At 41.1% G+C, this 21,936-nt stretch overlaps 1 protein-coding gene across 8 annotated transcripts in view; it reads left to right on the top strand.

Moving 5' to 3' along the window:
• Positions 1-21,936, top strand: part of LOC106582515 (myc box-dependent-interacting protein 1) — a 47,878-nt gene that overhangs the window by 5,178 nt on the left and 20,764 nt on the right. For 4 of the 8 annotated variants that reach the window (XM_014165686.2, XM_014165684.2, XM_014165690.2 and 1 more), the window contains exons 4-12: positions 668-762; positions 8,995-9,090; positions 9,248-9,361; positions 9,597-9,689; positions 13,205-13,290; positions 13,770-13,845; positions 14,050-14,105; positions 14,495-14,545; positions 15,629-15,710. In XM_014165686.2, the coding sequence (XP_014021161.2) occupies positions 668-762; positions 8,995-9,090; positions 9,248-9,361; positions 9,597-9,689; positions 13,205-13,290; positions 13,770-13,845; positions 14,050-14,105; positions 14,495-14,545; positions 15,629-15,710 (749 nt within the window). The remainder of the gene's footprint in view (positions 1-667; positions 763-8,994; positions 9,091-9,247; positions 9,362-9,596; positions 9,690-13,204; positions 13,291-13,769; positions 13,846-14,049; positions 14,106-14,494; positions 14,546-15,628; positions 15,711-21,936) is intronic. The other 4 variants (XM_045704901.1, XM_014165685.2, XM_045704902.1 and 1 more) reach the window with 1 other exon arrangement.

Here is a 21,936-nt window from a genome sequence, read left to right as displayed (position 1 = left end):
TTCTTCTTCTTCTTCTTCTTCTTCTATGGATTTTATATGGCGGTTGGCAACCAATTTTAAAGTGCATTACCACCACCAACTGGACTGGAGTGTGAACCTCCAGTTCATCTCTCAATCACCCAGGTGGATATATGCTCCTAATAACCAATGAGGAGATGGGAGAGGCGGGACTTGCAGAGTTCAAGCGTCAAAAATAGAGCCAAGTTCTATATTAGCGCCTGGCTACGCGGACGCTCGCTGACGCGAGCGAGCAGTTTGGATGAAATGACTGAATAGCATGTATGTGTAAATATTTTTGCAAGGCTCGTGCACGCAACGCGGGCGGTGTGGAAGCATGTTAGGGCTGGATTCCCAGACACAGATTAAGCCTAGTCCTGGACAAAAACAAATTCTCAATGGAGATTATAACAATTAAATGCCAGGTGTTGATGTTCAATGCAGAAACATGATTCAATAAGACACTCTGCCCTCATGGTGTCTGTCCTCATGCTATCTGCCCATAAGTCTTTATTTTCATCTGTACAATCCTCTCCACTGATGTCTGTCTGTCTGTCTGTCTGTCTGTCTGTCTGTCTGTCTGTCTGTCTGTCTGTCTGTCTGTCTGTCTGTCTGTCTGTCTGTCTGTCTGTCTGTCTGTCTGTCTGTCTGTCTGTCTGTCTGTCTACAGCGATGCACGAATCCTCCAAGAATCTTCAGGAGTGTTTGTCTGACATGTACGAGCCTGAGTGGTACGGCAAAGATGACGTGGACTCCATCGTTGAGGTCAGAGGGCATCTTTAGTTATCACAACTAAAGTCACATTCATTTCATTCACTGACCCATCCTTCTATCCTTTCTCTCTCTTCCTCAGTCCTGCAGTCTCTCAGCCCTCAGTCACTCCCTCTCGCTCCCTGACTGTGCTCTCTCTCCAACTCTCTCTTCCTCCCCCACACACACACTAGGGTTGAATATTTTCCCGGTATTTTACAAATGTTCCATCCCGAGAATAAATCACTTTTCTACCAGGTAACCCAGTATTTCCCGCTAAAATCGGAAGTGGGATTCTAAAGCATTCTAAAGCATATAAATGTGTCTGGATTTGATCAGAGCTTTGATCAGCGTGAACATTCTAACTTGATGCTAGCTGAGTCTGATGAGCCATATATTAAATATATATTTATGAGCCCTACATTAACCACCTTTAATGAGCCCAAGCAACAACATTGTGCTGTTATCCAATAAATATATGATATAGATTACTGCACATTATGCATGACAGAAAAACATAATGTAGCTAGCTATATGCTCTCTTGGGTAAATAAATGAAACTAGTTCTCAGTAGGTTCATCTTCTTAAGGGTGAACTGTGTTACTGTACTGTATTGTATTATACTGTATTATAGGGACTGGAATTACACACATAATTCAAACCATGATAAAGCAGGGAGAGAACATGTGATTATGTTGCAGTACATGCATCCTACAAAGTTACAAGTATAGGCTAGCGAATGTAATAACAATTTTGAAATCTGTTGAATATCTTTCATAATGTCTCCCCTAATGTCATTAGCCTACCTCCTCTTTCTCTCTCTATTGCTTCATTCATTCCTTCCTCGCTTTCAACAGTTAACTTAAATTAGTTTTGTTGTCCTTATCTTTAACATCCTAATGACATGCTTGAATAACATAGGACTAGAATTAGATGGAGAAGGCTTTCACTTCTCTTCAAGAAGATTGAATGGTTATGGGTCTGAATTAATAACTGTTATAGTCTACCATCTGAATGGTTATGGGTCTGAATGGTTATGGGTCTGAATGGTTATGGGTCTGAATTAATAACTGCTATAGTCTACCACCATCTGAATGGTTATGGGTCTGAATGGTTATGGGTCTGAATGGTTATGGGTCTGAATGGTTATGGGTCTGAATTAATAACTGCTATAGTCTACCACCATCTGAATGGTTATGGGTCTGAATGGTTATGGGTCTGAATGGTTATGGGTCTGAATGGTTATGGGTCTGAATGGTTATGGGTCTGAATTAATAACTGCTATAGTCTACCACCATCTGAATGGTTATGGGTCTGAATGGTTATGGGTCTGAATGGTTATGGGTCTGAATGGTTATGGGTCTGAATTAATAACTGTTATAGTCTACCACCATCTGAATGGTTATGGGTCTGAATGGTTATGGGTCTGAATGGTTATGGGTCTGAATTAATAACTGCTATAGCCTACCGTAATCGCGCATTCGCTCTTCTTTCAAACTACCCGAGAGTTCTATTTTGCTGCTGTATTTAACATTCAGCAAACAAGAGCTTGTGTCCCTCTTCAAATAGTTTTTGGAATAAGAAATGCAAAAAAATAAAATAATATCCAGCAAGCTATTCTAGTCCAGCTTTTTCTGCAAGGATTCAAAGAGCTAAGGAGCATTTATTTTTAAAGAGAGGTCTGTAACGACCGTCTCAATGAGAGGGACCAAGATGCAGCGTGGCACGTGATTATTTAAATCAGAACACTAAACAAAATAATAAACAATGGAACCGAAAGCGCACAGTTCTGTCAGGTAAAACAGAAAACAACTACCCACAAACACAGGTGGGAAAAGGCCGCCTAAGTATGATTCCCAATCAGAGACAACGATAGACAGCTGCCTCTGATTAGGAACCATACTCGGCCCAAAACAAAGAAATACAAAACACACCTTGACCTAACAAAATAGAGGAATAAACCGTCTCTCTCAGGCCAGGGCGTGACAAGGTCAGCGGAGCACAGGTGCGTATTGCACATGAGTCAAGAGGCTCTAAATTAGAAGCTTATTATGCATAACCCATCATTAGATAAATATAAGGCTAATGCTGCATTGAATGTATTACCTGAAGGAGGTAGGCTAGGACATCTATATATATAGGCCTATATATCAATCTAGAACAGGATTATCTATTTTGGATGCAATTTGAATGGAGTTGATGGAGAGAGAAAGAGACCGGGAGAGAGTTGCTCGCTTGTTCACTGATTTAAAGCAACATTTACATTACATTTACATTTACGCCATTTAGCAGACGCTCTTATTCAGAGCGACTTACAAATTGGTGCATTCACCTTACGATATCCAGTGAAACAACCACTTTACAATAGTACATCTATATCTTTTTGGGGGGAGGGGGGGTTAGAAGGATTACTTTATCCGATATTAGAGTGATAGGAAGTTTTATATCTCTGCAGCTGAAATGGAAAATAATTATGATCTATCAAATAAAAACCATGGTTTTTATAGGCGTCTAAATTTACCGCGTATTTGGTCTTTATATTACTGTAGTGTAGACTATGCTGCAGAAAATGTAGGCCGACCTGTCACCAGAGAAAAAGTGATCATGATGAGATGATAGGTCTACTACATGCATTGTGAACTGCTGCTCCATACTGAGATGGGCTGTCTGTCCCAACCCTAACACACCCTTTCTTCTCTCTCTCTCTCTCTCTCTCTCTCTCTCTCTCTCTCTCAGTGCATGCTGGGAGTATTTTGTAGTTGAGAGGCCGGGTGAAGGGCTCTGTTCTTCCTTATTTTCTTGATTCTTTCATTGGTCTTTTCTTTAAACATGTTATTTTCTATGTTGGAGGGTTAACACACTGTTAGTTTAGCAGGACCCGCTGTTTTTTGTCAAAGTTAGGGAGGAAGAGGTCAGAGTTTTAGTTTCCTGGGGTTTGAACTGTGTTGTGTGCGCGATGGCTTCGCAGCCTAGCGCGGAGTAGACGCTGTCGTTACGGCATGGATTCAGGTGGGTTCCTGAGAATGGAGTTAAGGTGGAAGAGGCTCTGCTTGCGGTCGGCAAACAGGTAAGAGCTGAATTTGTTCATTCTAGATGCGGAATGTATAAAGCTGTGGTTGTGTTCATGAAAAGAGTGCATTTGGTGGGTATGCTGATTGCTAGTGGAATATTTGTAAGGGATGTGTTGATTCCCGATTTCTCCTCTTTCGACTCCTTCAACTAGGGTGGTAGTTGAGAATCTGCCTCTGTTTATTACGGATGATCAAATACGGAAAGAGCTGAGTCGGTTTGGTAAGTTTGCTAGCGGCTTTTGTGTACTGTCGGCATTTTTTCAGGCAGATGCCCGCAAGTAACTTGGGCCAGCATGTTGGGGAGATCTAAAATCGAAAATACTATGTAAATAATCCATTACCTTTGATTCTCTTCATCAGATGTCACTTCCAGGTATCACAGGTCCATAACGAATGTAGTTTTGTTCAAAAAAGCTCATCATTTATGTCCAAAAATCTCCGTCTCGTTAGCACATGATGTAAGCCAGCCGGACTTCTCGTCATGAACGAGGGGAAAAAAATATATTTCCGTTCGTTCAAACATGTCAAACGTTGTATAGCATAAATCATTAGGGCCTTTTTAACCAGAACATGAATAATATTCAAGGTGGACGAATGCATAGTCTTTTATAACGTATTGGAACGAGGGTACCCAACATGAAGTAGCGCGCCAGGTGTCTAATGGGACATCACCGTTCCATGGCTCTTGTTCGGTCAGATCTCCCTCCAGAAGACTCAAAACACTTTGTAAAGGCTGGTGACATCTAGTGGAAGCAATAGGAAGTGCCAAAATATTCCTAAACCCGTGTTTTTTCAATGGGATAGGTTTAAAGTCAATACAACACATCAGGTATCCACTTCCTGTCAGAAAATGTCTCAGGGGTTTTGCCTGCCAAATGAGTCTGTGATACTCACAGACACCATTCAAACAGTTTTGGAAACTTTAGAGGTGTTCTTTCCATATATAATAAATACATATTGCAGTTACTGGGTAGGATTAGTAACCAGAATAAATCGGGTACATTTTTTTTATCCAGACGTGCAAATGCTGCCCCCTAGACCCAACAGGTTAAGCATGTTGTTTCGTTCCAAAGGCAAGTGTTCATGTTTCTGAATAACAATGAGCAACAGTTAAATGTGAATTTTAAAGTGAGGCATGGGGAGGGTCTCTACGCGGGGTTTGCCAGCACAGATAGTCTACGGTGCTTTGAGTGTGGGGATTTGGTGCATAAGGCCGTAGACAAGGTGAGGATACAAGCGCCAGTAGGGTAAATCGAGGTAAATGTGCAGGGGGCCATGAGACACAGGCAGCAGAGGCTGTGCCTAGTCATGCTATAGATGGTGGTGTAGATGAGACTGGGTCTAGTCATGCTATGATGGTGGTGTAGATGAGACTGGGTCTAGTCATGTCATGGATGGTGGTGTAGATGAGGCTGGGCCTAGTCATGATATGCTAGTGGATGAGGAGAGTATAGTGGGGAAGGGGAAGCGACTAGGGACGGTGGAGGAGGGTGTTAAGCGAAAGAGGGAAAAAGGGGGAGAAGAAAGGAGTTGGAAGGGGAGAGGCTGGTGTGGTCAAAAGGCACTAAGGAACCTTTGCCTGGTGGAGGGGGGGAAGGCACCGACTAGAGAGAAAGTGCATGTGGTCAGGATAGGAGATGGAGATGAGGAAGGTGAGTCTGAGGAAGAGGATGATGAGGAGGCTTTCTTTTCAGACTCCTCCTCAATGGGTCCAGAGCTGACAGTCAGTCAGACAGAGGGGTCAAAGTACACGGTGAGGGAACTGCCAAGGTTCCTGAATGAGACTAAAGGGAAAAAGAAGGTTAATCTTGAAGCTTTTTTTTTTGCGATCCGGGAAAGTTTGTAAGATCAGTACAACACGCTATGAAAAATGAGGTGCATGGTGTTCTCTCACCCAGGAAACAGTTTAGGTGGAGGAAGTGGGTCACAACAGTGCATAAGGGTCTACTTTCAGACGCTGTGTAGATGAATCGTTTTTTTTCTGGCACTGGGGCTTTTTGAGCTTTGCTATTGGTCTCTTTCTTTGCTGGCTTTTTTCCCACTTCTTATGGAGACTCTTCGGGTAGGCTCGCTTAATATAAATGGTGCCAGAGATGCAGGAAATAGGAGTCTATTGGGTGAATATGTAAAACTAAAAAAAGCACAGGTGTTGTTTCTGCAGGAGATGCATAGTGATGTGATTAAAACCTCTTAAGGATCTGACCATTTTTTTCAATTATCTCATAAAATGACTCATACCCAAAATCTAACTGCCTGTAGCTCAGGACCTGAAGCAAGGATATGCATATTCTTGATACCATTTGAATGGAAACACTTTGAAGTTTGTGGAAATGTGAAATTAATGTAGGAGAATATAACACATTAGATCTGGTAAAAGATAATACAAAAATATCTTTGAAATGCAAGATAAAGGCCATAATGTATTATTCCAGCCCAGGCACAATTTAGATTTTGGCCTCTAGATGGCAGCAGTGGATGTTCAAAGTTTTAGACTGAGCCAATGAACCATTGCATATTTGTTCAAAATGTTGTATCAAGACTGCCAAATGTGCCTAATTGGTTTATTAATACATTTTCAAGTTCATAATTGTGGACTCTCCTCAAACAAAGCATGGTATTCTTTCACTGTAATAGCTACTGTAAATTGGACAGTGCAGTTAGAGTAACAAGAATTTATGCTTTCTGTTCATATCAGATATGTCTATGTACTGGGAAAAGTTTTTGTTACTTACAACCTCATGCTAATCACATTAGCCTTCGTAACCGTCCCGCGGGGGTGGGGACACCGATCCCGTAGAGGTTAAAGCAAAGGGAGCATTTGTAAGAGCTAGGTTCTCCATGCTCAAGGAGATGGATGCTCCCAGCTCTTTCTTCTGGTTTGGAAAGACATAGCGGTGAAGCCTAGGGTATACATTGTCTATGGCTGTCTGATGGGTGGGTGACCTCTGTGGTGGGGGAGATGCTGGAGTGGACTGTAGAGTTTTATACTGAGTTGAATAGGGCAGAACTGTGTGATCCAATGTGTGCTCAGGTCTTGTTTGCAGAACTCCCTAAGCTCTCTCTGGCACATGGACATTCCCCTGTTGTCCTATGACCTGGCAGAGGCTGTAAGCCAGATGTCCCCCGGTCGTGCACCTGGGTCGATGGACTCCCAGTGGAGTTTTATTTAAAATGGGAATAATTGGACTGGACTTCTATTGCGTGTTGCGTGAGTGCGTTGGGGTAGGAGACTTGTATAAACTTAAAAACTGGAGGCCTGTGGCATTGCTCTGTGTGGACTACAATATATTTGCCAAGGTCCTTGCTAACAGACTAAACTCCCATCTGTAGTCTATAGTACACAAGGAACGGATATATTGTGTACCAGTTTCTAATGTGAACTTTGGACTGGTCTCTCTAGACCAAGAGAAAGCTTTTGATAGAGTGGATCATGAGTATCTGTTTAATGTGATGTTTGGGTTCGGGGGAAAGGTTTTTGGCCTGTGTGAAGATGTTGTTTGCTCGGGTGTCATGTTCGGTCATGGTGAGAGGGGGTTCAGTAGGCCATTCTGGGTGATGTGGGGCATTAGACAAGGATGCCCTCTATCAGGGAAGTTATATACACTAGCCATTGAGCCTTTTCTAGGCATCCTACGCAGGAGACTGCAGGGAGTGTGTTGACAGGCATAGCAGTGTCGGCATATGCAGATGACGTTTCTGTGATGGTCAGGGATGGGCAGGATATGGTGTACGAGGGAGTTTCGTCAGCTAAAGTGCACTGGGGCAAGAGCAAAGCTCTGTTATGTGGGGCATTGAGGGATAGGGCCCCCCCTCTGCTTCCAGGGGGTTTACAGGGGCGGCAGGTAGCCTAATGGTTAGAGCATTGAGCCAGTAACAGAAAGGTTGCTGGATCGAGTCCCTGAGCTGACAAGGTAAAAATCTGTCATTCTGCCCCTGAACAAGGCAGTTAACCTGCTGTTCCCCTGGTGCCGAAGATGTGGATGTCGATTATGGCAGCCCCCTGCACCTCTCTGATTCAGAGGGGTTGGGTTAAATGCGGAAGATGCATTCAGTTGTACAACTGACTAGGTATCCCCCTTTCCCAGTGGGGTTGTGAAGGGCTTAACATTTTTGGGGGGTGTACCTGGGCTCGGAGAGGTGCGTCAGGAAGAACTGGGGAGGGGCTGTCACAGGCAATGGTGTCAAGACTGTTGGTGGTGAGGTTTTAATAAAATGAGGATGTATCATTAAAGAAAGACCAGAAGTTTCTCTCTCTCTCTCTTTCTCTGACTGTCCTTTTGATCCCTGCTTTCTTTTGACAGAAGTAGGAACTGTACATATGTGTTGAGTAGGAAAGTTTGGCATCAGACCATGACTTTCATAGCATGCTTCTGGTTCTGGTCTATCTTACCAACAGATTAACATTTTAGCTGCATTAAAGCTCATTCTGGGATTCGATAAAAGAACAAAACGGCAGCCCTGCTAATTGAAATTACCATTCAACAGCTTCCCATATCCCAGACTGCAGCTTTAAGTCCTTGGCTCTCCCTCTCCTCTGTTACATCATCTGTTCCCTCCTTCCTGTTCATATCCATTGTGTTCTTCTCAGTAACTACCTATACTTTTGCTATGCTCATCATCTGTTCTCGTCCATTCATTCATGCTTTATTTGTCCTTCATTTTGTCCCTTCCTTGTTCTCCACATCCTTCTCTCTCTAGTGTAAATAAAGGCTTAGAGAAGAAACAACTTTGAGGTAAATAAATAATTTGTGTTTTACTCACTCAGTGGAAGTGATAGAACTAGGAATTACTATTACGTCGTCAGGAATGTATGTAGCTTCAGGGTTATTTAAGGAGCTGAATGGTCTATACACATTTGAGGTAGACTGCCATTCAGCTGTACTGCTTTGAGGTAGGCTGCCATTCAGCTGTACTACTTTGAGGTAGGCTGCCATTCAGCTGTACTACTTATAGGTAGGCTGCCATTCAGCTGTACTACTTTGAGGTAGGCTGCCATTCAGCTGTACTACCATATCATGTTTATGTTGTAGCTAGTTAGGTTATGTGTCTGTCCTCTGTACAGGTAAAGAGATGTGTGTGTTCGTGCGTGCGTTCATCCGTCCGTCTGTGAGTGTGTAAGTCTCGTCCGTGTGTGTGAAGGTGTAATTTAATGTTGACTTCCTTGTTTCGGTTGCAGGACACAGATGTTCTGTGGACTGACTTCCATCAGAAGTTGGTGGATAATGCTTTGATATCTATGGACACATATCTTGGACAGTTCCCTGATATTAAGGTATGATCATATCTTTGACAGTTCCCTGATCTTAAGGTAGTTTCCTCATCGTCGTGCTACCTTCCTGATGATTAGCTTCGGTTCGTATACAGTATGCTGCCTATCAAACTGCTTTCATCACTTGTGTGTGATGAGGCGTGCTCTTCTTCTTCTTCAGTCTCGTATTGCAAAGCGTGACAGGAAGCTTGTGGACTACGACAGCGCCAGACACAACCACTCTTCTACCAATAAGGGGAAGAAAGGAAAGGACGGGGGCATCAAGATCACCAAGGTAACAGGACTTCTCCCAGCACTGGATATGTGGCCCTTTTAATTCTGCGTAATTCTGCATTTAATATCAATCTGTTGTCTCTGTATGCCAGTAATTTACACTGAGCTAAATACATGTATATCTGTTGAAAATACTGTCTCTCTCTCATTTCTCTTTCACTTTCGCTCTCTCTCTTTCTCTCCCTCTCTCTCCTTCCCCTTCATCTCTTCATCTTTTCATCTCTTCCCACCTCCAGCCAGCATCTCTGTTGGAAAGGGCCACTCCAGTTTGGGCTCAGGGCATCCTGTCAGCCCACAACATTGCTCAGAGTAACCTCTCCAGGAACCAGGTGGGTCCATCACCTCTCTCAGCCACCCTGTTGACTATTGCTGTCATTGTGACAACACAATTTTACTCTGTAGACTGCCTACAATAGCTTTAGACCTTTAGAAAGAGCCTCCATTTTACACCATTTCTTTCCCAGACACAAAACCTTTGTCTTCAGACAAGAGAGTTATGGTTTGCTATGTGTGACCGACCCGGCTCAAATCAGTCTTATGTAGCAAAAATTGAAATTGTGTTTTTGGATGAAAGTAGAGACTCAGAGCTACAAAATGGTGTATCATACACTACAGTTGAGGAACAATGGGAAAGTAATTCTGCTTTGAATGTTGATTAACGTGTAAACTCACTTTTGAGAAAATGGCCTTTAAATGTTTTGGTACCTACTGGAGAGCCCTTCTATGTCTACACCCATTCAGCATCATTCACGCCCTCTTAATCTTTAGCCCCACCCGTTTCTTTAAGCGTTGATCTGAGCGTTCTGTCCTAACAGCAGTCAAGCACCTAAGCTAACTGGCTAACATTGGCTAACTTGCTAGATACTTCCAGACACAAATTTGTAAGTCGCTCTGGATAAGAGCGTCTGCTAAATGTCTTAAATGTAAATGTAAAAATGAGAGAACAGCTCACTGAACATTACTCGCCCTAGCAGAGCTAGTTAGGCTGTTATGTTATCCAGACTCCAGAGCGTTGGTGACTGCAACTGTGCTGTCAGTTCATCCATTTGTAAATTCAGAGTGTTACGCATTCAGAGCGCACACCAGACGCTCTGGCCGATGAGTAGGGTTGATCCGAATGTTCTGACCTCACAACGGCAGTCAAGCACCCAAGCTAATTGGCTAACGTTGGGCTAGCTTGCTAGCTATTTCCAGACACATAATGAGAGAACACCCCAATCTGACCACTTTACTCGCCCGAGCAGAGCTAGCTAGGCTGTTTTCATGTTATCCAGAGCGTTGGTGACTGTAACTGTGCTCCTGGCAACAATTTAATTACGCTTTTTTACTGATGTTTACTGACACCGGCCATATTCAACGTGTGTTGAGCGTTTGTAAATTCATCAGTTATTCTGCTCTCTGGCTCACTCAGACGAGAGTGCTCTGAAATCAGAGTAGATGGCCAGGCTGAATTTACGAACGCACCCGAAATGGTTACTTGCATAGTGGAGTATTTTGTTAAGACATGTAGCTAGCTTGCTAGGTAAACAATGAACCATAATCCCAACTCATAACATTACTACCCTGCATGAATCTGCAGGTAGCTAACCAACCAGGTTCAATGTTAGCTAGCTAACATTAGGCTATAGCTAATCAAGCAAATGGCTCTGAGATACAAATAATAAGATCATACACGTAACGTTAGCTAGCGAGCCAGCCAGCTAACTTTGGCTAGCTAGCTAACAGTACACTGAAATGAAACCACTTTCTGTCAAAATTAGAAACGTGTAATATCTGAAAATGTTGCTAGCTACATTAAATGAAAGACAGAGTCACTTGAAACACATATGAATGCATTTGCACATATGGAAAACAGTAGTTGGCAAGTAGTTAGCCTGTAGTTGACCAGTACTTGGTCAGTATTTAGCTGTAGTTGGCCAGTTGTTGGCCAGTAGTTGGCCAGTAGTTGACCAGTAGTTGGCCAGTAGTTGGCCAGTAGTTGGCCAGCAGTTGGCCAGCAGTTGGCCAGTAGTTGTCTAGTAGTTGGCCATTGGTTGGCTAGTAGTTGGCCAGTAGTTGTCCAGTAGTTGTCCAGTAGTTGGCCAGTAGTTGTCTAGTAGTTGTCTAGTAGTTGTCTAGTAGTTGTCTAGTAGTTGTCTAGTAGTTGGCCAGTAGTTGTCCAGTAGTTGTCTAGTAGTTGTCCAGTAGTTGTCTAGTAGTTGTCTAGTAGTTGTCTAGTAGTTGGCCAGTAGTTGTCCAGTAGTTGTCTAGTAGTTGTCTAGTAGTTGTCTAGTAGTTGTCTAGTAGTTGTCTAGTAGTTGTCTAGTAGTTGGCCAGTAGTTGGCCAGTAGTTGTCTAGTAGTTGTCTAGTAGTTGGCCAGTAGTTGTCTAGTAGTTGTCCAGTAGTTGTCTAGTAGTTGTCCAGTAGTTGTCTAGTAGTTGTCTAGTAGTTGGCCAGTAGTTGTCTAGTAGTTGTCCAGTAGTTGTCCAGTAGTTGTCTAGTAGTTGTCTAGTAGTTGTCCAGTAGTTGGCCAGTAGTTGTCCAGTAGTTGTCCAGTAGTTGTCCAGTAGTTGGCTAGTAGTTGGTTAGTAGTTGGCCAGTAGTTGTCCAGTAGTTGTCCAGTAGTTGTCTAGTAGTTGTCCAGTAGTTGTCCAGTAGTTGGCCAGTAGTTGTCTAGTAGTTGGCCAGTAGTTGTCTAGTAGTTGGCCAGTAGTTGGCCAGTAGTTGTCTAGTAGTTGTCCAGTAGTTGTCTAGTAGTTGTCCAGTAGTTGGCAAGTAGTTGTCTAGTAGTTGTCTAGTAGTTGTCTAGTAGTTGGCCAGTAGTTGTCTAGTAGTTGTCTAGTAGTTGTCTAGTAGTTGGCCAGTAGTTGGCCAGTAGTTGTCCAGTAGTTGGCCAGTAGTTGTCCAGTAGTTGGCCAGTAGTTGGCCAGTAGTTGTCCAGTAGTTGGCCAGTAGTTGGCCAGTAGTTGGCCAGTAGTTGTCCAGTAGTTGGCCAGTAGTTGGCCAGTAGTTGGCCAGTAGTTGTCCAGTAGTTGTCCAGTAGTTGGCCAGTAGTTGTCTAGTAGTTGGCCAGTAGTTGGCCAGTAGTTGGCCAGTAGTTGTCTAGTAGTTGTCTAGTAGTTGTCCAGTAGTTGGTTAGTAGTTGTCCAGTAGTTGGTTAGTAGTTGTCCAGTAGTTGGTTAGTAGTTGTCTAGTAGTTGTCTAGTAGTTGGCCAGTAGTTGTCCAGTAGGTGTCTAGTAGTTGGCCAGTAGTTGGCCAGTAGTTGTCCAGTAGTTGTCCAGTAGTTGTCCAGTAGTTGTCTAGTAGTTGTCTAGTAGTTGTCTAGTAGTTGGCCAGTAGTTGGCCAGTAGTTGGCCAGTAGTTGTCTAGTAGTTGTCTAGTAGTTGTCCAGTAGTTGTCCAGTAGTTGTCTAGTAGGTGTCTAGTAGGTGTCTAGTAGTTGGCCAGTAGGTGTCTAGTAGTTGGCCAGTAGGTGTCTAGTAGTTGGCCAGTAGTTGGCCAGTAGGTGTCTAGTAGTTGGCCAGTAGTTGTCTAGTAGTTGGCCAGTAGGTGTCCAGTAGTTGTCTAGTAGTTGTCTAGTAGTTGGTTAGTAGTTGGTTAGTAGGTGGCTAGTAGGTGGATAGTAGGTGGCTAGTAGGTGGATAGTAGGTGGCTAGTAGTTAGATGGTTTATTGCATTATATAGTGTAATGGAATGGTAAGTGATAAATACGGATCATCTGTGCCTTGTGACAGATATTGTGTTTGTGTGTGTGTGTGTGTGTGTGTGTGTGTGTGTGTGTGTGTGTGTGTGTGTGTGTGTGTGTGTGTGTGTGTGTGTGTGTGTGTGTGTGTGTGTGTGTGTGTGTGTGTGTGTGTGTGTCAGGCGGAGGACGAGTTGGAGAGAGCTCAGAAGGTGTTTGAGGAGATTAATGAAGATCTGCAGGAGGAACTGCCCTCACTCTGGAACAGGTACGTCTGAAATGGAACAGGTACATCTGGAATAGAACAGGTACATCTGGAATGGAACGGACTGGAATGGAACAGGTATCTACATCATAGAATAATTGGAATAGAACAGGTACATCTGGAATGGAACAGGTACATCTGGAATAGAACAGGTACATCTGGAATGGAACAGGTACATCTGGAATGGAACAGGTACATCTGGAATTGAACAGGTACATCTGGAATGGAACAGGTACATCTGGAATTGAACAGTACATCTGGAATGGAACAGGTACATCTGGAATGGAACAAGTACATTTGGAATGGAAGAAAAAGGAAAATGATGTATTTGTTGCATTCCAAAGGGTGCATCATAGTACAGACAATACTAGCTATGCACTAACACATCACACACAAGGTTCAAATAACCCTTCTCTCTCTCTCTCTCACTCTTTCTTCGCTGTGTCCATCTCCGTCCTCTCTCTCTCTCTCTGTCTCCATAGTCGAGTTGGTTTCTACGTTAGCACCTTCCAGAGTATGGCTGGCTTTGAGGAGAAGTTCCACAAGGAGATGGGGAAGGTGAGTCTGATGACTTGATGTTGGTGTAACCAACAAGTCCATGAATTAATATGGATACCTTGTTTTCTTTCTCTCACTTCTCTACTTCTCTCTCTCTGTCATCTCTCTCGATCTCTATCATCTCTATCATCTCTATCTATCTATCTCTCTCCCGCCCTCTCACTCTCTCTCTCTCTCTCCGTCTCTCATTCACACCGTATGCAGCTCGACCAGAATCTGTACGATATTCTTGTCAAACTGGAGAAACAGGACATGTCTGGGTGAGTTTCTGTCATTGTATTACATAGTATACCTTTCCTTGTATATAATATATGATGAGAATATGATATATTATAAATGTCCTCTGTTATCACTGGGAACCAGGGTTGGGCTCAATTCCATTCCAATTCAGTAAATTTAACAAGTAAACTGAACAATTATATTCAAATTTTGCTCATGAATTCACTGAATTTAAAAGGAATGGACCCCACCCCTGCAGTGGATACCAGCTATTAAACATATGGCCAGTACAAAGTCTTCAGATTACAGCTGGTCAACAAAGCTTGGTTGGACACACAGCACAATTACAATGCAATATAATGTTATTATTCGTTATGGGGAAATGTAGTGAATTTTGTCTAGATTAAATGAATGCCCACCACCCCTACAGAAAGGCAACAGGTAACAGCGGTGCACGGACGTCTCTGCGAGCTCAGAGGAGGTAACCAAGGCAGAAGCCCTGTCTGACTAAACTAATGTGTCTGTCTGTCCTCTGTCTCTGGTTCAGTGTCTGAGATCAGTGCTGCTTGGCTGGTTGTTACTGTTATTCACATTGTAAACAGAGAGACTTTAGAGTCCCAAATCCGCTACTCAAGTTCCCCCGTTCCACATCTTGTTTGTGCCATCATGCCAACTCCAATCATGGCATGACAATGAGTGACAAGGAGGTTGGCATGATGGCACAAACAGACTCAGGCTACCCCTGTTTCACTCATTTGATGTATTCCAGAACTAGCAGAAATGATTCGACTAACGAAGGGCTTTGGTGATTTTAGTTGAACAGTTGAATCAGGTTGGCTTGTACTAGAATACGTAAAATAAGTGGAACTGGCTGAGGTAACCTCGTCCTGAGGCTCAACTGCTTTGACAGAGTGCTATGACAGAGCCTGGTTGGTGGAGGAGATGCCTTAGAGTATCTGCAGTTGTATAGAATGTCAGTCTGCCTTCACTGTTCGCTATGACATAAGAGGCACGTTCCGTTCTGTACTGTACAATGGGATCAGATATCTCTCTCTCCTGTCTTTCCCTTCTCTACATCTCTCTCTCTATTATTGTTCCTCTCTCTCTCTCTCTCATTCCCCCCTCTCTCTTCGCTCTCTCCTGTCTTTCCCTTCTTTACATCTCTCTCTATTATTGTTCCGCTCTCTCTCTCTCTCATTCCCCCCTCTCTCTCACCCCTCTCTCTCTCCTTTGTCCTCACTCTTTCTCTCTCTCTCTCACTCTCTCTCTCATCCCCGCCTCTGTCTGTCTGTCTGTCTGTCTGTCTGTCTGTCTGTCTGTCTGTCTGTCTGTCTGTCTGTCTGTCTGTCTGTCTGTCTGTCTGTCTGTCTGTCTGTCTGTCTGTCTGTCTGTCTGTCTGTCTGTCTGTCTGTCTGTCTGTCTGTCTGTCTGTCTGTCTCTCTCTGTCTCTCTCTCTCTCTCTCTCTCTCTCTCTCTCTCTCTGTCTCTCTCTGTCTCTCTCTGTCTCTCTCTGTCTCTCTCTGTCTGTCTCTCTCTGTCTCTCTCTGTCTACTTTCTTCTCTAGTGAGCTCCCCAGAGGAGCAGATTCAGCCAATCACACTCTGAGTCCAGGCGGACCGCCACCCATCCCCAAGTCCCCCTCCAAGGTACTGTAGTACACAGACACACAAACACAGGGGCTGGAATATCATTGCCTAATAGAGAAGCATGTCTGTTCTATGAAATATATTCCCAAATAAATATATTCCCGAATAAATATATTCCCAATTAAATCTATGCTGAAATATTTAATTTTCTCTATTAAACTTGTTGCTGACATGCCGATGTTCAGATGAAAGGAATGTAATAGTCTGTAATGCTCAGCTCAGGCAGTGGTGTGTATTCAGTCTACTGTAATAGTCTGTAATGCTCAGCTCAGACAGTGGTGTGTAGTCAGTCTACTGTAATAGTCTGTAATGCTCAGCTCAGACAGTGGTGTGTAGTCAGTCTACTGTAATAGTCTATAATGCTCAGCTCAGCTCAGACAGTGGTGTGTAGTCAGTCTACTGTAATAGTCTGTAATGCTCAGCTCAGCTCAGACAGTGGTGTGTAGTCTACTGTAATAGTCTATAATGCTCAGCTCAGCTCAGACAGTGGTGTGTAGTCTACTGTAATAGTCTATAATGCTCAGCTCAGCTCAGACAGCGGTGTGTAGTCTACTGTAATAGTCTATAATGCTCAGACAGTGGTGTGTAGTCTACTGTAATAGTCTATAATGCTCAGGCTCAGACAGTGGTGTGTAGTCTACTGTAATAGTCTATAATGCTCAGCTCAGACAGTGGTGTGTAGTCAGTCTACTGTAATAGTCTATAATGCTCAGCTCAGCTCAGACAGCGGTGTGTAGTCTACTGTAATAGTCTATAATGCTCAGACAGTGGTGTGTAGTCTACTGTAATAGTCTATAATGCTCAGACAGTGGTGTGTAGTCTACTGTAATAGTCTATAATGCTCAGACAGTGGTGTGTAGTCTACTGTAATAGTCTGTAATGCTCAGCTCAGACAGTGGTGTGTAGTCAGTCTACTGTAATAGTCTGTAATGCTCAGCTCAGCTCAGACAGTGGTGTGTAGTCAGTCTACTGTAATAGTCTGTAATGTTCAGCTCAGACAGTGGTGTGTAGTCTACTGTAATAGTCTGTAATGCTCAGACAGTGGTGTGTAGTCAGTCTACTGTAATAGTCTGTAATGTTCAGCTCAGACAGCGGTGTGTAGTCTACTGTAATAGTCTGTAATGCTCAGCTCAGACAGTGGTGTGTAGTCAGTCTACTGTAATAGTCTATAATGCTCAGCTCAGACAGTGGTGTGTAGTCAGTCTACTGTAATAGTCTATAATGCTCAGCTCAGACAGTGGTGTGTAGTCAGTCTACTGTAATAGTCTATAATGCTCAGCTCAGACAGTGGTGTGTAGTCAGTCTACTGTAATAGTCTATAATGCTCAGCTCAGACAGTGGTGTGTAGTCAGTCTACTGTAATAGTCTATAATGCTCAGCTCAGACAGTGGTGTGTAGTCAGTCTACTGTAATAGTCTATAATGCTCAGCTCAGACAGTGGTGTGTAGTCAGTCTACTGTAATAGTCTATAATGCTCAGCTCAGACAGTGGTGTGTAGTCAGTCTACTGTAATAGTCTATAATGCTCAGCTCAGACAGTGGTGTTCAGTCTACTGTAATAGTCTGTAATGTTCAGCTCAGCTCAGACAGCGGTGTGTAGTCTACTGTAATAGTCTGTAATGTTCAGCTCAGCTCAGACAGCGGTGTGTAGTCTACTGTAATAGTCTATAATGCTCAGCTCAGACAGCGGTGTGTAGTCTACTGTAATAGTCTATAATGCGCTCAGCTCAGACAGCGGTGTGTAGTCTACTGTAATAGTCTGTAATGCTCAGCTCAGCTCAGACAGCGGTTTGTAGTCTACTGTAGCTGCTGGTAAAGGAATTCAAAGCCTCTATTTCATCACTCAGGATGGAACTTTCCCTGTAATGGTGTTATTATAGACAATAGTTGATCTATGTACCTAGTACTGTAATGGTGTTATTATAGACAATAGTTGATCTATGTACCTAGTCCTGTAATAGTGTTATTATAGACAATAGTTGATCTATTTACCTAGTCCTGTAATGGTGTTATTATAGACAATAGTTGATCTATTTACCTAGTCCTGTAATGGTGTTATTATAGACAATAGTTGATCTATGTACCTAGTCCTGTAATGGTGTTATTATAGACAATAGTTGATCTATGTACCTAGTACTGTAATGGTGTTATTATAGACAATAGTTGATCTATGTTCCTAGTCCTGTAATGGTGTTATTATAGACAATAGTTGATCTATGTACCTAGTCATGTAATGGTGTTATTATAGACAATAGTTGATCTATGTACCTAGTCCTGTAATGGTGTTATTATAGACAATAGTTGATCTATGTACCTAGCACTGTAATGGTGTTATTATCCTAAACCAGACAATAGTTGATCTATGTACCTAGTCCTGTAATGGTGTTATTATAGACAATAGTTGATCTATGTACCTAGTCCTGTAATGGTGTTATTATAGACAATAGTTGATCTATGTACCTAGCACTGTAATGGTGTTATTATAGACAATAGTTGATCTATGTACCTAGTCATGTAATGGTGTTATTATAGACAATAGTTGATCTATGTACCTAGTCCTGTAATGGTGTTATTATAGACAATAGTTGATCTATGTACCTAGTCCTGTAATGGTGTTATTATAGACAATAGTTGATCTATGTACCTAGTCCTGTAATAGTGTTATTATCCTAAACCAGACAATAGTTGATCTATATTCCTAGTCATGTAATGGTGTTATTATAGACAATAGTTGATCTATGTACCTAGTCCTGTAATGGTGTTATTATCCTAAACCAGACAATAGTTGATCTATGTACCTAGTACTGTAATGGTGTTATTATAGACAATAGTTGATCTATTTACCTAGTCCTGTAATGGTGTTATTATAGACAATAGTTGATCTATGTACCTAGTCCTGTAATGGTGTTATTATAGACAATAGTTGATCTATGTACCTAGTCCTGTAATGGTGTTATTATAGACAATAGTTGATCTATGTACCTAGTCCTGTAATAGTGTTATTATCCTAAACCAGACAATAGTTGATCTATGTACCTAGTCATGTAATGGTGTTATTATAGACAATAGTTGATCTATGTACCTAGTCATGTAATGGTGTTATTATAGACAATAGTTGATCTATGTACCTAGTCCTGTAATGGTGTTATTATAGACAATAGTTGATCTATGTACCTAGTCCTGTAATGGTGTTATTATAGACAATAGTTGATCTATGTTCCTAGTCCTGTAATAGTGTTATTATAGACAATAGTTGATCTATTTACCTAGTCATGTAATGGTGATATTATAGACAATAGTTGATCTGTTTACCTAGTCCTGTAATGGTGTTATTATAGACAATAGTTGATCTATGTTCCTAGTCCTGTAATGGTGTTATTATAGACAATAGTTGATCTATGTACCTAGTCATGTAATGGTGATATTATAGACAATAGTTGATCTGTTTACCTAGTCCTGTAATGGTGTTATTATAGACAATAGTTGATCTATGTACCTAGTCATGTAATGGTGTTATTATAGACAATAGTTGATCTATGTTCCTAGTCCTGTAATGGTGTTATTATCCTAAACCAGACAATAGTTGATCTATGTACCTAGTCATGTAATGGTGTTATTATAGACAATATTTGATCTAAATGCCTAGTCCTGTAATGGTGTTATTATCCTAAACCAGACAATAGTTGATCTATGTACCTAGTCATGTAATGGTGTTATTATAGACAATAGTTGATCTATGTACCTAGTCCTGTAATGGTGTTATTATAGACAATAGTTGATCTATGTACCTAGTCCTGTAATGGTGTTATTATAGACAATAGTTGATCTATGTACCTAGTCATGTAATGGTGTTATTATAGACAATAGTTGATCTATGTACCTAGTACTGTAATGGTGTTATTATAGACAATATTTGATCTAAATGCCTAGTCCTGTAATGGTGTTATTATCCTAAACCAGACAATAGTTGATCTATGTACCTAGTCATGTAATGGTGTTATTATAGACAATAGTTGATCTATTTACCTAGTCCTGTAATGGTGTTATTATAGACAATAGTTGATCTATTTACCTAGTCCTGTAATGGTGTTATTATAGACAATAGTTGATCTATGTACCTAGTCCTGTAATGGTGTTATTATAGACAATAGTTGATCTATGTACCTAGTCCTGTAATGGTGTTATTATAGACAATAGTTGATCTATGTACCTAGTCCTGTAATAGTGTTATTATCCTAAACCAGACAATAGTTGATCTATGTACCTAGTCATGTAATGGTGTTATTATAGACAATAGTTGATCTATGTACCTAGTCATGTAATGGTGTTATTATAGACAATAGTTGATCTATGTACCTAGTACTGTAATGGTGTTATTATAGACAATAGTTGATCTATGTACCTAGTCCTGTAATGGTGTTATTATAGACAATAGTTGATCTATGTACCTAGTCCTGTAATGGTGTTATTATAGACAATAGTTGATCTATGTACCTAGTCCTGTAATGGTGTTATTATAGACAATAGTTGATCTATGTACCTAGTCCTGTAATGGTGTTATTATAGACAATAGTTGATCTATGTACCTAGTCCTGTAATGGTGTTATTATAGACAATAGTTGATCTATGTACCTAGTCATGTAATGGTGTTATTATAGACAATAGTTGATCTATGTACCTAGTCCTGTAATGGTGTTATTATCCTAAACCAGACAATAGTTGATCTATGTACCTAGTCATGTAATGGTGTTATTATAGACAATAGTTGATCTATGTACCTAGTCCTGTAATGGTGTTATTATCTACCAGACAATAGTTGATCTATGTACCTAGTCATGTAATGGTGTTATTATAGACAATAGTTGATCTATGTTCCTAGTCCTGTAATGGTGTTATTATCCAGACAATAGTTGATCTATGTACCTAGTCATGTAATGGTGTTATTATAGACAATAGTTGATCTATTTACCTAGTCCTGTAATGGTGTTATTATAGACAATAGTTGATCTATGTACCTAGTCCTGTAATGGTGTTATTATAGACAATAGTTGATCTATGTACCTAGTCCTGTAATGGTGTTATTATAGACAATAGTTGATCTATTTACCTAGTCCTGTAATGGTGTTATTATAGACAATAGTTGATCTATGTACCTAGTCCTGTAATGGTGTTATTATAGACAATAGTTGATCTATGTACCTAGTCCTGTAATGGTGTTATTATAGACAATAGTTGATCTATGTACCTAGTCCTGTAATGGTGTTATTATAGACAATAGTTGATCTATGTACCTAGTCCTGTAATGGTGTTATTATAGACAATAGTTGATCTATTTACCTAGTCCTGTAATGGTGTTATTATAGACAATAGTTGATCTATTTACCTAGTCCTGTAATGGTGTTATTATAGACAATAGTTGATCTATGTACCTAGTACTGTAATGGTGTTATTATAGACAATAGTTGATCTATGTACCTAGTCCTGTAATGGTGTTATTATAGACAATAGTTGATCTATTTACCTAGTCCTGTCATGGTGTTATTATCAAACCAGACAATAGTTGATCTATTTACCTAGTCATGTAATGGTGTTATTATAGACAATAGTTGATCTATGTACCTAGTCCTGTAATGGTGTTATTATCTAACCAGACAATAGTTGATCTATGTACCTAGTCCTGTAATGGTGTTATTATAGACAATAGTTGATCTATGTACCTAGTCCTGTAATGGTGTTATTATAGACAATAGTTGATCTATGTTCCTAGTCCTGTAATGGTGTTATTATCTAGACAATAGTTGATCTATTTACCTAGTCATGTAATGGTGTTATTATAGACAATAGTTGATCTATGTACCTAGTCCTGTAATGGTGTTATTATAGACAATAGTTGATCTATGTACCTAGTCCTGTAATGGTGTTATTATAGACAATAGTTGATCTATGTACCTAGTCCTGTAATGGTGTTATTATAGACAATAGTTGATCTATGTACCTAGTCATGTAATGGTGTTATTATAGACAATAGTTGATCTATTTACCTAGTCCTGTAATGGTGTTATTATCCTAAACCAGACAATAGTTGATCTATGTACCTAGTCCTGTAATGGTGTTATTATAGACAATAGTTGATCTATTTACCTAGTCCTGTAATGGTGTTATTATCCTAAACCAGACAATAGTTGATCTATGTACCTAGTCATGTAATGGTGTTATTATAGACAATA

The sequence above is a fragment of the Salmo salar genome, chromosome ssa21 (genome assembly GCF_905237065.1).
Source record: "Salmo salar chromosome ssa21, Ssal_v3.1, whole genome shotgun sequence".
NCBI lineage: Eukaryota > Metazoa > Chordata > Actinopteri > Salmoniformes > Salmonidae > Salmo > Salmo salar.
Note: the sequence above shows the minus strand (reverse complement) of the source record. Positions and strands in the feature narration are given on the sequence as shown.